At 41.5% G+C, this 15,967-nt stretch overlaps 1 protein-coding gene across 5 annotated transcripts in view; it reads right to left on the minus strand.

Annotated features, from left to right (window-relative positions):
* Window positions 1–15,967, minus strand: part of CUX1 (cut like homeobox 1) — a 536,633-nt gene that overhangs the window by 108,679 nt on the left and 411,987 nt on the right. For 4 of the 5 annotated variants that reach the window (XM_073616662.1, XM_073616663.1, XM_073616660.1 and 1 more), the window contains one exon: window positions 2,590–2,889. The exons of the other annotated variant lie outside the window; for it this stretch is intronic. In XM_073616662.1, coding sequence (XP_073472763.1) covers window positions 2,590–2,889 — 300 coding nt within the window. The remainder of the gene's footprint in view (window positions 1–2,589; window positions 2,890–15,967) is intronic. 5 annotated transcript variants of the gene reach the window in all.

Consider the following 15,967-nt stretch of genomic DNA (forward strand, 5'->3'; position numbering starts at 1 on the left):
TTGAGAGGTGGAAAACACAATGCCTTTTTTCAGTGAACTGAAATAGGAAACAGCTGAATACTGGGAAAAGTAAACTAACAAAAAATAAGATCCCACTTTCTAGGTTTGTTAAAATACTAAAAACCTCAAACAGTTTCTTTTTAAACTGTCTTAACAAGCTAACAAAAAAGAGGAATTTCTCCACTAATTTCTTTTGTGTGTAGAGGTTGTCAGGTATGTATTTCTCTCCAAACATGACATTTTATGAACAGTATGCTACAAAGTGTTAATGCATAAAGTTAACCTATGATTATTGTAGAAGTACTAAAGGGGGATCCTTATGGTACACCGGCTCCTAGATTTAGGGCCTCAGGTCTGAAGACACATTTAGCTGTGCACCTTTCCACATCCTATGCTTTACTGCCAGGGCCGCTGTTAGAAATCATGGGGGCCCCATACAGCCTTCTTGACGGGCCCTCAAAACCCCCCAGGGTGTAGTGGAACAGCACCTTTGACTTTATCCGCCTACAGCTCGAAAATGGAAAAAAAGTTCCTCCTCTGCTCCCACCTCCGGGCCCCTCAGTTGACCTGATGGGGCCCAGGGAAAAGTAATTTAAAGGATAAGTTCACCCTTGTAAAAAAAAATTATAAATGCACATCTTTTTGCAGGTAAAAAAATATGCATTAGTTTTTTTTTTTATGATCCAGCAGGCAGTTACACGCTGACAGGAAGCATCAATGAACCACTCAACAGCGCCCTGGTAGTTCATTGACAACTACAGGCCAACAGGTGCAAAGGCTGTCAGTACTTGTAGTTTTCACATTCACAACAGTGTAAATGAATGATGTGACTGGGTGGGCGGAGCCCCGCACAGCCGCTTTTTTTACATTTTACATTTTTTTACATTCTTTTATTGTGACACAGCGGAAGATGGGGGGGGGGGGTGTGCAGGGGCTGCTGTAACAGTAACATATTACATCTTGCATATGGGTGTAACATAATGTAAACTTATCCTTTAAGCCCTGGTAAGCAAGTAGGACCAGGGGTGTGGCCTAGTAAAATTAAATTATTCATGTGGGCAGAAATGACCAATAAAGCTGCCTTGGGCCCTCCTGTTTAGCTGATGGGGCATGGGCCTAGTACAACAGTGCCAAATGTATTTCCTTATCAGTGGCCCTCCTTACTGCTAACCTATGAGGCTATGGGCATTGAAGGTACAAGAGGAATCAAGGGGGCGAAACACAACCTCAGTGTTAGAAGGCCCTGCTTATTGCTGAGCTATGAGGCTATGGGTACTGTAAGTATGAAGGTACAAGAGGTATAAAGGGGCTAAACAAAACCTCAGTGTTAGAAGTCACTGGGAATTCCAGGAGTTTTGAGGCTACAGCAGAACACCGGGGTTTCTTACGGTATTATAGGCATGAAAATTGGCTAATAAGTATTTTTTTCAATGACTTTTGATTATTCTAATGCAAAGATCAAATATGGACATGGTAATCCAATAAATGGCCCATCAGATCATTTCCTTAGGCTTGGGCACTGTATAGATGTAACCAAACACAATATTTGTTACTACAGCTCGGGACTTTGCTAGGAGAGACGGGGGGAAAAAAATGAACGTCAAATTTTTTTTAAGGGTTTTGGATAGAGTGGGAAACAATGAGATCCTTGCAGCCTATCCTTCTGACAGTGATCACCAAGACTTAAAGGGGTTAATTTACTAAAACTGGAGAGTGCAAAATCTGGTGCAGCTCTTCTTAGAAACCAATCAGCTTCCTGTTTTTTTTTTGTCAAAGCCTAATTGAACAAGCTGAAGTTAGAAGCTGATTTACTAAAACTGTGCATAGTAGCCAATCAACCCCAAAGTGAGAGAAAATCCCAACAGGGACAAGCAAATAAAAACTAAGAAGAGAACCTAAGGCTAGCCGTACACATCAATACTAACAGGTTCTTCCATCTATGATGAACAGTGTCTATGAATGAATCGTCCATGCCGACTATTATCATGGCTGTAAGAATAGAGGAACAGTGACTGCATCTGACTAGATGCAGTCACTGTTTGGCCCATAATTTTCCACCCAGCAGGGTGAGAAAGGAGCTACTCAAAGCTCAAATTTGGGGTGAATAGAGATGAATTTTGAACCATGTATGGCAGGATTAACGTTTTCTCACTCCTTTAAAAACTAAATTGGAACATCACTTTTAATAGGCAAATCATATGACCCCGTGTTTGGGTACATTTACAATATCTGTGCCTAGTATGGGGACAATATGTGCTTTTTACTTATGTATCAACACTTTTTACATTTTTTTTATTCTCTGCAGCTTTGATGGGCCAACCATGCTTGAAGCAACGTCAAAACCCAGTCTCTACAATATTATGTGTATAGCTTGGTAGAAATCCATTTTTACAGAGGCTACATTGGAAGCATGACCACACCTCAAAAAGGAGATGAAAGGATGAAAAGGATGAGTGTAGACATAACACAATTACATATATAATAATAACATTACATAATTCCGTCTCCTAATAAAATTGTTAACCACTCATGTCCCCTAACAGGGATAATAAATATAATAAGATTATTATAATGTTTAGGAGCCTGTACCTAAATTGTTATCGGTTAAAACTTCTTTCACTCTCTTGGTGATGCCATATGTGTCCAGTTCTGGGGACATGGCTACCAGTTCTTGGATGCTCAATGAGGAATGCCCAGGGAATGGAAGAGGTGTAGCTGGCTGAGAGTCACCAGCAGTTGCATCACTTGACTCCTGTGTTTCTCCTTCTTTTGTCTCTATCGTAGGACACGGCTGTTGCACCAGTTCTGTCAAACTCTTTACCGATTCACTGGAGCTCATTGGAGATTCTGGAGCCGGACTGCAGCTGGTTGAACTCTTTGGAGTATTTTCTGTGTAAAACAATAATGCCTTTAGGTTAAAAAGTGTACTATCATTAATTGATGAAATAAAAAAAAGTAGTAAAAAAAATTATGTAGTGGAAGTGAATTTTGTTTTCAACAGTGCCAAAGAAAGGTTTAATAGCTCTAACGATTTATTCACACAGGCATGCAATAATGTGCATTTATAGGAAATTTCCAAATGTACAATTATATTATTATACAGGATTTTCTATAGCGCCAAAAGTTTGTGCAGCGCTTAACAACATAAAGACAGAACAGTTACAATACAATAAAAAAAAACAACATTAGAACGCCCTGCTTATGAGAGCTAAAAATATAAAAGGGCGGACCAAGTGGTAGAAAGGGTAATAACTGTGACGAGGTGAGTTGATGAAGAAAGAAAAGTTACGTTGTTAGGAAGAGGGGCGATAGGCTTCCCTAAAGAGATAAGATTTCAGGGATTGCCTAAAGGTGGACAAAGTAGGAGACAACCAGACAGATTGGGGTAGAGAGTTCCAGAGGATGGGAGAGGCTCTGGAGAAATTATGGACATGAGCATGGGAGGAGAAAACAAGGGAACTCTAAAGCAGGAGGCTGTGAGGAGTGGAGAGGATGGTATGGATAATATTCTGAGACAAGATTGGTGATATAAAAATATTAAATATAAATACATGTAATGATTTTAAATGGTATAATGCACACTGTGTGTTTACCTAGGTTTAGGTGCATTCACTTTAGCGCCATTTAGAAAAAAAAAAAATCTGTGTGTCCAGATTAGATTAGATATTCGGATTGCATCTAAAAGTATATCTACCCGTTCAAATTAGAGGAAATATGCCACAAAGCAAATCATCCACATAGGAAGCCTCTAATGCGACCAGCCATTTCCAGACTTGTGCCAACTATTCATTCAGTCACTACCGTGAAATGACTATTCAGCTGTCGAATAGTCAAGGCATTACTGCCTATAATCCATTTTGGATGAATAAAAAGAATACCATCACCAGAAAATGCAAATTTCCTGGCAACTTCTGGGATCTAGTACATTCTAAGTCACTGATCTGAAACAATGATGCAGCAAATTAAGTCAAAGCTTACAATATGCATACCTGATCTGTGTCAGTAACCCAGAAGATAATAAAGTCAAATTTTCATTTTGACAGCCAACATTTTCAAGTGTTAGGTAAGAAATGGCAGCTTCCATCTTTTTTTTTTTTATCAGCACAGGTTCTTAACCACTTGACCTCCGGAAGATTGACTTCCAATCATGACCAGGCAACTTTTGCGATACGGCACTGAGTTACTTTAACCACTTCAATACTGGGTGCTTTCACCCCCTTCACGACCAGTCCAAATTTTCATCGCTGTCACATTTTGAATGACAATTGCGTGGTCATGCAAAACTGTACCCAAACGAAAATTTTATCAATTTTTCCCCACTAATAGAGCTTTATTTTGGTGGTATTTGATCACCACTGGGATTTTTATTTTTTGCGCTACAAATAAAAAAAAGACCAAAAATTTTGAAAAAAAAAAGTTTTTCTTAGTTTCTGTTACAAAACTTTGTAAATAAGTTTTCTCCTTCACTGATGGGCACTGATGAGGCAGTACTGACTGGCACTGATGAGGTGGCACTGATGATGAGGCACTTATATGCAGCACTGATGGGATGGGCACTAATAGGTGGCACTTATGGGCACTCTTAGTCGGCACTGATAGGTGGCACTGGTGGGCACTTATATGTGGCACTGGTGGGCACTGATGGGTTGCACTGATCAGGAGGCACTGACAGGCAATCACTGATGGGCAGAGTGCCATCCTAATGGGCACTGATTGGCATCCCTGGTGGGTTCACCTGGGGGTCTCCAGTGGGCATCCTCGATGAGTCTGCATTGATAATCAATATGCTGATTATCAGCGCAGACACCCCCTGTCAGGAGAGCAGCCGATCGGCTCTCCTCTACTCGCATCTGTCAGTGCGAGTGTAGGAAAACCCGATAAACGTTTTTTTCCTATTTACACTGTGATCAGCTGTGATTGGACACAGCTGATCACATGGTAAAGAGCCTATGTCAGAGGCCCTTTACCTCAATAGGAGATGCGGTGGGTCAGACTAACACACCACCGATCGCTGCACGCCCCTGTGGGCGCACGCTAGCGGCTTATCCTGCTGGACGTCATATGATGTTCAGTCAGGGTAATACAACCACTTTCCAGCCATCATTGTGCTATATGGCGGGCGGGAAGTGGTTAACTGACAATTGCGCGTTCATGCAGCGCTGTACCCGAATAAAATATATGTAATTCTCTTCTCACAAATAGAGCTTTCTTTTGGTGGCATTTGATCATCACTGCATTTTTTATTTTTTGTGCTATAAACAAAAAAAAAAAATGACAAGTAAAAAAAACTATATTTTTTACTTTCTGCTATAAAACATATCCAAAAAAAAAAAATCAAATTTCTTCATAAATTTAGGCCAATATGTATTCTGCTACATGTTTTTGGTAAAAAAAAAAATCACAATAAGCGTATATTGATTGGTTTATGTGAACGTTATAGCGTCTACAAACTATGGGATATACAGTGGGGCAAAAAAGTATTTAGTCAGCCACCAATTGTGCAAGTTCTCCCACTTAAAAAGATGAGAGAGGCCTGTAATTGTCATCATAGGTATACCTCAACTATGAGAGACAAAATGTGGAAACAAATCCAGACAATCACATTGTCTGATTTTTGAAAGAATTTATTTGCAAATTATGGTGGAAAATAAGTATTTGGTCAATATCAAACGTTCATCTCAATACTTTGTTATATATTTTTTGATGGCAATGACAGAGGTCAAACGTTTTCTGTAAGTCTTCACAAGGTTGTCACACACTGTTGCTTGTATGTTGGCCCATTCCTCCATGCAGATCTCCTCTAGAGCAGTGAAGTTTTGGGGCTGCTGCTGAGCAACACGGACTTTCAACTCCCTCCAAAGGTTTTCTATGGGGCTGACATCTGGAGACTGGCTAGGCCACTCCAAGACCTTGAAATGCTTCTTATGAAGCCACTCCTTCGTTGCCCGGGCAGTGTGTTTGGGATCATTGTCATGCTGAAAGACCCAGCCACGTTTCATCTTCAATGCCCTTGCTGATGGGAGGAGGTTTGCACTCAAAATCTCACGATACATGGCCCCATTCATTCTTTCATGTACATGGATCAGTCATCCTGTTCCCTTTGCAAAGAAACAGCCCCAAAGCATGATGTTGCCACCCCCATGCTTCACAGTAGGTATGGTGTTTTTTGGTTGCAACTCAGCATTCTCTCTCCTTCAAACACAACGAGTTGTATTTCTACCAAACAGTTCTACTTTGGTTTCATCTGACCATATGACATTCTCCCAATCCTCTTCTGGATCATCCAAATGCTCTCTAGCAAACCTCAGACGGGCCCGGACATGTACTGGCTTAAGCAGGGGGACACGTCTGACACTGCAGAATCTGAGTCCCTGGCGGAGTAGTGTGTTACTGATGGTAGCCCTTGTTACGTTGGTCCCAGCTCTCTGCAGGTCATTCACTAGGTCCCCCTGTGTGGTTCTGGGATTTTTGCTCACCGTTCTTGTGATCATTTTGGCCCCACGGGGTGTATTCTTGCGTGGAGCCCCAGATCGAGGGAGATTATCAGTGGTCTTGTATGTCTTCCATTTTCTAATTATTGCTCCCACAGTTGGTTTCTTCACACCAAGCTGCTTGCCTATTGCAGATTCAGTCTTCCCAGCCTGGTGCAGGTCTACAATTTTGTTTCTGGTGTCCTTCGACAGCTCTTTGGTCTTCACCATAGTGGAGTTTGGAGTGTGACTGTTTGAGGTTGTGGACAGGTGTCTTTTATACTGATAACAAGTTCAAACAGGTGCCATTAATACAGGTAATGAGTGGAGGACAGAGGAGCCTCTTAAAGAAGATACAGGTCTGTGAGAGCCAGAAATCTTGCTTGTTTGTAGGTGACCAAATACTTATTTTCCACCATAATTTGCAAATAAATTCTTTCAAAAATCAGACAATGTGATTGTCTGGATTTGTTTCCACATTTTGTCTCTCATAGTTGAGGTATACCTATGATGTCCATTACAGGACTCTCTCATCTTTTTAGGTGGGAGAACTTGCACAATTGGTGGCTGACTAAATACTTTTTTTCCCCCACTGTATACTGGAATTTTTATTTATTTGATTTTTTTATACTAGTAATGGTGGTGACTTATAGCGGGACTGCGATATTGCGGCAGACAATTGGACACTGACACTTTGTCGGAACCAGTGACACGAATGCAGTGATCAGTGCTAAAAATATGCACCACCACTGTACTGACACTGCCTGCGAAGAGGTTAAACATTTAGGGCGATCAAAGGGTTAATTGTTTGTTACTATGCGTGCTGCTTTTACTAGGGGAAGAGATGAATTTGAGTCCCTGCTTTGCAGGAACACAGAATCCATCCCTTCTCCCCTGTCAGAATATAACATTGCCTTGTTTACATAGGCAGAGCTCCGTTCTGAGTCTCTGGCCAACAATCAGCATGTGCAGGTGAACATCGAATGCTCGGCATCTGCCGATCTGTTTGCTGTGAAATATCACAGCAGAAGCAGCATGCTGGTGACGCACGAGCGCCCCCCCCCCCTGCGGACGGAAGCGTGGGATCATGTATTTATAAGTGATCTGGTGGACAGCAGCCACCCTGTAGCAGTAAAACTGCTATAGGGCGGTCAGCAAGTGGTTAAATCAGAACTTATTCAAAAATTAAAGGTTAAAAAGGCTGGACCATTAAAATATAAAATAAGAAAACCAGCTTTTGCTGTAATGTTCAATTTTATTCTAGAGATTACATCTGCAATACTTTCTTACATGCCTGAGCCTGGACGGTGTCAGTAGGGCAGAGGGGGGTGTCAGTAGGGTAGGTGATAATGGCAGAAGGGTAGGCGATAGTGGCAGTAGGGCAGGTGACAGTGGCTGGTTCAGTAGGGCAGTGGTTGGTGTTAGTAGGGCAGGTGACAGTGGCAGTAGTGCAGGTGAGCAGTTGTCGGAGCCCCTTTCCCCACAGTAGTGCCCCCCCATAGCAATGCTCTCTGCCCATTTCACATCAAACCCTTCTTTCCCACAATAGTGCCCTCTCCTACCCCCCCCAGCAATGTGCTCTGTCTCTTTACATTACCCACTACTCCCTCCCCCCCTCCAACACAAAGAAGTGTCGATGTCAGTACAGCAGTGGAATAATTATCCCTATCTACCTATACAGGTGTACACAGAATAGAAGCGGGACACGCCACAGCTCTGGACAGAGGGCAGTAGCCAGAGATAACTTTCCATATTAACAAGCTGGTGATTGGTTGCTAGGACTGCCCAGCAACCAAACACTTGCCGGTTAACTTCAAAAGGTAACTTGGCCAGCTCCCGCCCTCCATTCTGAGCTGTGCTGTCTCCCAATTTCAGCTGTGCTTGATGTGTGGAGAGATACGCGCAGTGAATGAGTCTAAAGGGAAGATGGCGCGGAGGTGCGGGGTCGGCAAAGCAGAGGAGTGTTGATGATCTACCCGTCACCCACGTGCGATCGACGGGTTGCCGACCCCCTGCTCTAAAATGGTGAAAATGGCCGAATATATGGAGCCTTCAAATAAAAAGGTAAAAGATTTGTCCGTAGTCCTACTGGTCTAAAAGTTCAACAGCTAAAGAAGTGACAAACTTTGACCGCACCAGAAATATGATTTTCTGTGTAAAGTAGTCAGGTAATGACATTTATTTAAATGTGTTTAAAAAAAGTAAAATGAGTTGGACACCCACAAGAACATGGCATCATACATAACTATTATTATCCATTTAAAAATTAGCAGATGAAGGAGTCATAAAATGTATAACTTAAGAGTAAAAAGCTTTAAAAAAGTATGAATACAAAAAAACCTGTGATGATTAGGAAAAACGAAGTAAAGAAATGTCAAATGAATTGCAGCTCCACAACTCCATCTCAATAAAGTAATAGTAAGTTGACATTTTCCATGCTCTAGTAAATGTTACATAATCCCCTCTTCACATTCATGGCCCTGTCTAACCTGAGCTTCTGTGTCATATGACAATCCAATTTTATATATTGAGATTAATGTCCTATAATATTACAGCTAAAAGAGGCCCCTATTATAATACATAGCAGCTAATATAGATGACTAACAAAATCAGCAGCAGCCAGCTCGGTTGACTAATGATGTCAGCTGCTGCTATCATTAGCAATTGGGACCAGATATAGACACGGTAATTCACTATTTGGACCCGAAGCTGCTGTTACTATTACTTCATGAACAGAGGCAGCTGCAGATAGTACACTAAGCCTTGAGCACAATAAAAGGCCAAAGGGAGCACATATTTGAAATCAAGCCCTAATGGCAAATTAATCTTTCCTTTTTATCCTGCATCCTCAAATGATACATGTTTTTCACTAAAAATCTATCTTGGGTTGTGATAGACAGGATATAAAATCACCTAATGGATTAACAGATATATGACCACCTGATGTATTTAAGAAGGAAGTGGCTTTGAGATTTTTTAAAGGATGGGCACATATCAAACTATCACGAATATACATTGATCAGCCATAACGTTATCACTACCCACCTTAACCCGTCAAGGAAAGGACTGCACTAGACCTCAAACAGGCCACCTTCTTTCATTGCTCCATGCTGAAGTTCCCACGTGCCCATTGTAGGTGCTTTTGGCTGTGGACATGGGTCAGTATGGGCACCCTGACAGGTCTGCAGTTACTCAGCTCCATACACAACAAAATGCAGTGAACTGTGTGTTCTGATATCTTTTTATCAGAACCAGCATTACCTTTTTCAGCAACTTTAGCTGCACTAGCTCTTCTATTTGATTGGACTATACAGGCCAGCCTTCGCTCCCCACATGCCTCAAAGAGCCTTAGCCTCCCCTGATTTGTTGGTTTTCCTTCCTTGGACCACTTTGGGCAAGTCCTGACCACTGCAGACCAGGAACATCCCAAAAGAGCTGCAGTTTTGGAGATGCTATGACCCAGTCGTCTAGCCATTACAATTTGGCTCTTGTTAAAGTCATTTAAATCCTTCTGCTTGCCAATTTTTTTCTACTTTCAACACATCTTCAGGGACAACACTGTTCACTTGCTGCCTAACTGTGATCTATAGGTAATATGCTGGTAAAGCCTTAGGTCTCTTTCAGGTGGGGAATGGTAAAAATAGGCAGCTGAGCATCTGTGGCATTTTTAACTTGTCAAACTCACCCATTGAGTTTAATGGGGTGCACCATAACTGCGAGCCAAATGCAGAGACAGTACAATCTCCTACAAACACCTGTCAGCCGTTGCTTCAGTACTCTCTGAAAAGTAATCCACCGCAAACCACTTTTCAGGGGGCGGTAAGAACTGCAGTGTGTCTGAAAGAGCCCTTACTGACTCATTGCTACTGCTTGGGCCTATAACATACTGTTAGATTCAGGTGTTTACTGCTTTATGCAGTAGTGTGACCAATTACAGTTATCTCAATCAGCAATCCTCTTAAACTCTTCAGTGATGATACAAGAACCATAGCAACTTCCTATCTACAGCAGTTTTTTTGGGTTCCTGTATCACAGCTGTTTGTAAGAGGATAGAATTAGGGTTCTTGCACACGGGTGCCAAAATGCCAAATTTTTAGGCCATTTGTGCTTTTTTTTCCTGATATGAATGCAGTACAGGTAAACATGTAACATGTTCCAAAGGTCAACTTAGCCTTAAAATCAGCTAAATACATTCCAGATGCATCAAGACAAAAGGTGTTTTAAGTCTTATGCTGCGTACACACGAGCGGAATGTCCGACAGAAAAAGTCAGACGGAAGCTTTTCATCGTCTATTCCGATCATGTGTTTGCCTCATCAGACTTTTTTTTCTGAAAATTCTGACGGACCTAGAAATGGAACATGTTCTAAATATTTCCGACGGAACCAATTCCTATTGGGAAAACCGCTCGTCTGTATGCTGTTCCCACGGACCAAAAACGACGCATGCTCTGAAGCAAGTACGAGACAGAAGCTATTGGCTACTGGCTATTGAATTTCCTTCTTCTAGTCCCGTCGTACGTGTTGTACATCACCGCTTTCTGGACGGTCGGACTTCGGTGTGACGTGTCTATGCAAGACTGCTTGAGTGGAATTCCGTCGGAGTTCCATTGGAGAAACCTTCGGAGTTTATCCCGATGGCAAAACTGGTCGTGTGTACGCAGCATTACATTTTTTTTTCATTAGAAACCAGCCACGGTCTGAGTGGAAAAGCCTGTCCCCAGCTACCATGCTGTAGAGGACCCTTGCTCTATGTGTTAGAGCAGTGGTCACTCTGCAGAGATCCAATACGCCCTGTGCCGAGTCAGAGCTTGAGTTCTCCAAACAGCAGGCACTATGTGTTCTGCTGATTTTAGAGCTATAGGTCAGCAAGGGGTTGTGCCAAACTTTGCAAATGGCAGGAGACAGGGTTTTCCACTCAAGATGTGGCTGCTTTTTTTTTTCTATAGAAGAGGCACTGTGGGGCTAGGTTAACATTTGTGCACTCTCAAAACATACAAAAATATGCAACTATTTAGCAGGCGGACAGCAGTAACAGTAACTCTGAATGGTACCCCCACGCCTCTTGCTAATGCAAGATGCCTTCCTGACACAGGAAAAAAGTATTGAACACACTAACTGAAATCTATTTAACCACTTCAGCCCGGAAGATTTGCATCAAAACACACGGTAAGTACTAAGTACACACACGCGTTTAAGTGCTAAGTGATTTTTAGAAACAATCATACACTTCTTTTGTGCATTTTTCATGTGCATGGAAGTTCATTGAAATGAAAAGGCTGCGTAAAATTGTGCTAAAATGAACGCGCCCTCTCTTGCACCTTCATAAGTGTGAATGAGGCTCAAGACTTTCCGCACCATTTTGATGCATCTGGAATGTATTTAGCTAATGAAAACGTAAAATTAAATTGGGCTTTATGTGTAATAAAATGGAATGACCCAGGAAAAAAGTATTGAACACCCTAAATGAAATTTATTTAACGACTTCCGCCCCGGAAGATTTGGCTGCTCAATGACCAGGCTTTTTTTGCATAATGCCACTGCGTCGCTTTAACTGACAATTGCGCGGTCGTGCGACGCTGTACCCAAACAAACGTCCTTTTTTCCCCACAAATAGAGCTTTCTTTTGGTGGTATTTGACCATCTCTGTGGTTTTTATTTTTTGCGCTATAAACAACGACAACAGCAACAATTTACTTTTTGCTATAATAAATATCATCAATTTTTTTTCCCTCAGTTTAGGCCGATATGTATTCTTCTACATATTTTTGGTAATAAAAATCGCAATAAGCGTATATTGATTGGTTTGCGCAAAAGTTATAGAGTCTACAAAACAGAGGAAAGATTTATGCCATTTTTATTATTATTTTTTTTTTACTAGTAATGGCGGTGATCAGTGATTTTTATCGGGACTGCGACATTATGGCGGACAGATCGGACACTTTTGACACATTTTTGGGACCACTGACAATTATACAGCGAACAGTGCTATAAAGATGCACTGATTACTGTGTAAATGTCACTGGCAGGGAAGGGGTTAACACTAGGGGGCGATCAAGGGGTTAACTGTGTTCCCTCGTGTGTGTTCTAACTGTAGTGGGATGGGACTGACTAGAGGAGATAGTTGTTCCTAGCTAGTAGGAACATACGATCTGTCTCTCCTCTCCTCACAGAACAGGAATTTGTGTGTTTACACACACACACACGTCCCTGTTCTAGCTCTCGTGCCCGCGACCGCCAGCCACGCGCATTGGCACCCCAGCAGTGCAGCGGGCGCACGCGCGCCTGCTATCCCCGCTTAAAGGGCCAACGTACAGCTACGACGGTTCGCAGGAACGTGCCGACCTGCCGCAGTATAATGACGGCAGCTGGTTGGCAAATGGTCAACACTTTGTACAAAATTCTTTTTTGGTAATGATAGCTTCAATATGCCCCCTGTATGGAGAAACTAGTCACATGCATTGCTCAGGTGTAATTTTGGCCCATTCTTCCACACAGTCTTCAAATCTTGAAGGTTCCATGGGCCTCTTCTATGAACTCTAATCTTTAGTTCTTTCCATAGATTTTCTATTGGATTCACATCAGGTGATTGGCCATTCTAGCAGCTTTATTTTCTCTCTTTGAAACCAACTGAGTTTCCTTGGCTTTGTGTTTAGGATCATTGACTTGCTGAAATGTCCACCCTTTTTTCATCATCCTGGTAGATGGCAGCAGATTTTTATCAAGAATGTCTTGGTCCATTTTTCCATTCATCCTTCCTTCAATGATATGAAGTTTGCCAGTACCGTATGCTGAAAAACAGCCCCACACCATGATGTTCCCACCTCCAAACTTCACTGTTGGTATGGTGTTTTTGGGGCGATGTGCTGTGCCATTTGACCTCCAAACATGATGTGTATTATGGCATCCAAAGACTTCTATTTTGGTCTCATCTGATCAGACTATTATCTCCTAGGATTTCACAGGCTTGTCTAAATGTTGGGCAGCAAACTTTAAACAAGCTTCAACATGTTTTTTCTTCAGCAATGGAGTCTTGCCTGGTGAGCATGCATGCAGGCCATGGTGGTTGAGTGCATTACTTATTGTTTTCTTTGAAACAACTGTACCTGCTAATTCCAGGTCTTTCTGAAGCTCTCCACAAGTGGTCCTTGGCTCTTGGACAGCTCTTCTGATAATTCTTTTCACTCCTCTGTCAGAAGTCTTATGAGGAGCACCTGGTCATGGCTGGTTTAAGGTGAAATGATGTTCTTTCCATTTCCAGATTATGGCCCCAACAGTGCTCACTGGAACATTCAGAAGTTTAGAAATCCTTCTGTAACCAATGCCATCAGTATGTTTTGCAACAATAAGGTTGTGAAGGTCTTGAGAGAGCTCTTTACCCATTATGAGATGTTTCTTGTGTGATACCTTGGTAATGAGACACCTTTTTATAGGCAATCAGTTTAGACTGAACCAGTTGATATCAATTTTCACTGAGATGGGGCAGGATTGCTTTCTAATTACTGACAGAGTGCAGCTGCTGTCTTCATTTGTTCCAATACTTTTTCACTGTGTCATTCTATTTTATTACATATAACTTAATTTTTTAACCTATTTGTTTTGGTTTCTTTGTATGTATGGATTGCATGGGTTGTTACCAACATGTGCTGATAATTTCAATTATGTCAATAGCACCTTTAGAAATATATTTACCTACAAAAATGGTGACGTGTTCAATACTTTTTTTACCCGCTGTATGGTGTGCAGCATATATATATAATTGTGAAACAACGCAATTGGGAACTGTCCTTAACTAGACATAAAATAGACAGGACCCCCTAGTAGGCTAGTAAGTGCTGCAGGAATTATGTATTACATTGCCATACACCCGTGTGTGTTTTAATATTACTGTTACAACTCCTGCATGTCTTTTTTTGGAGCCCATGGTGGATAATGCTGACACATAAATTGGTACAAATACGTCATTTAAATCACTAAGCAAAATGTTCCTAAAATATCACACAATTGTAAAAACTGATCTTTGGCTGACAGAATTTGTAGTCTGCTAGCAAAATACATTTCAACATGGCTTTTCATCACAACAGAATTTTGACGTTTTGATGCATTTAGTAAAATTATGATTTGTGTTCCAGTGGGAAAAGATTCATTTATATCTTTTAATACATATTTAATTGTGCCTTCAAACTGCACACTTCATTACATCACAAAAACAAAAGGTCACCTTCTGTATTTTATAATAATATATAGTAACAACAGTGGAATTAAAAATTGAACACACACTTTTTTTTCCCCTTTTTTAACATTATCCTCCAGCTAGGCCTGAAAGGAATGCTATGTTCTTTAAATCTGATTGCCTCTTTGCTGTAAACCCTAAGGTCACGATAAACAAAATATATAACGCAGAAAATGTTATTTCTGTATTGCAGACGGCTGAGAAACAGTACTGTAAATTTGACCAGATTCAGCCAAGCGCGGGAGCAAATTGGCAGGTCATCCATCTTGCTCACTGTACACTGTCAGGGATGGCATGAATTCCCTACATGATTAACAAACTTCTACTTGGGTCTGCATCCTTTAACCTACAGCAAGGTCGGCATTATGGTTGCCTGCCTGATACCGCGTACAGAGCTTACTTTACTAGTTTTACTTAGATTTTGTTCCCTGCATCAGCCTAAACAAATCTCGCAGAGCGGCAAGATTAATTACTGCGCTGTGTTGTCCTGCACCACATAAAGCGTGCTTAGATTTTTCTGAGGTGCTTCTAGGAGAGAGGAAATGACAGATGAAAAGGATAAACATTTGGAAAATGATTAAAGCCATATACCGTCCTTGCATGGCAAATGAAAAAAAAAAAAGAACAGAAAATTGCTTGCAAACAAAATTGGCTTCCAAAGACGTGCCAGCTTGTGATCTGATACTGAGTAACTAAAACCATCTAGGACTGCTTTATTTGTGTGGTGCATTCGGGATTGTGTACCTTCCAACTGCTGTGTGTAATAGGATAGAGCAGACAGACAAAAAACCCACAAAAACAAATGAAATCACATTTATGTGATTAGAGTTCTGTTATTTCAATAATACACAGGAAATAAAGCATTACAGAATAGGTGTGCAGCTTTCAGATAGCGGACAAAGCTGTACTAGCATCGCTTATGTTCACAGCTCCGCAGCTAATGTAAGGATAGGCAAAGAGCAAGCACATCTAGAGGAATGCAGGAATGCCATCCCATACACACTGGGTATGCACATGGGCGTCCACAGAACTTTTTTCAGGGGGGGGGGGCATCATTTTAAGGTCACCCATGCTCCACCCCTGTTCGACTGTCATTAACACGGTCAGAGACTGCTGACATAGTACAGATACACCCAGATACATTACACTCCCATACAACAGATTACACCCAGATACATTACACCTGCCACACACACACAGATTACACACAGATACAATACACCCCCATACACAAATACAATACATTCCCATACAACCAGATACATT

Source organism: Aquarana catesbeiana, linkage group LG02 (assembly GCF_042186555.1).
Source record: "Aquarana catesbeiana isolate 2022-GZ linkage group LG02, ASM4218655v1, whole genome shotgun sequence".
Classification (NCBI taxonomy): Eukaryota; Metazoa; Chordata; class Amphibia; order Anura; family Ranidae; genus Aquarana; species Aquarana catesbeiana.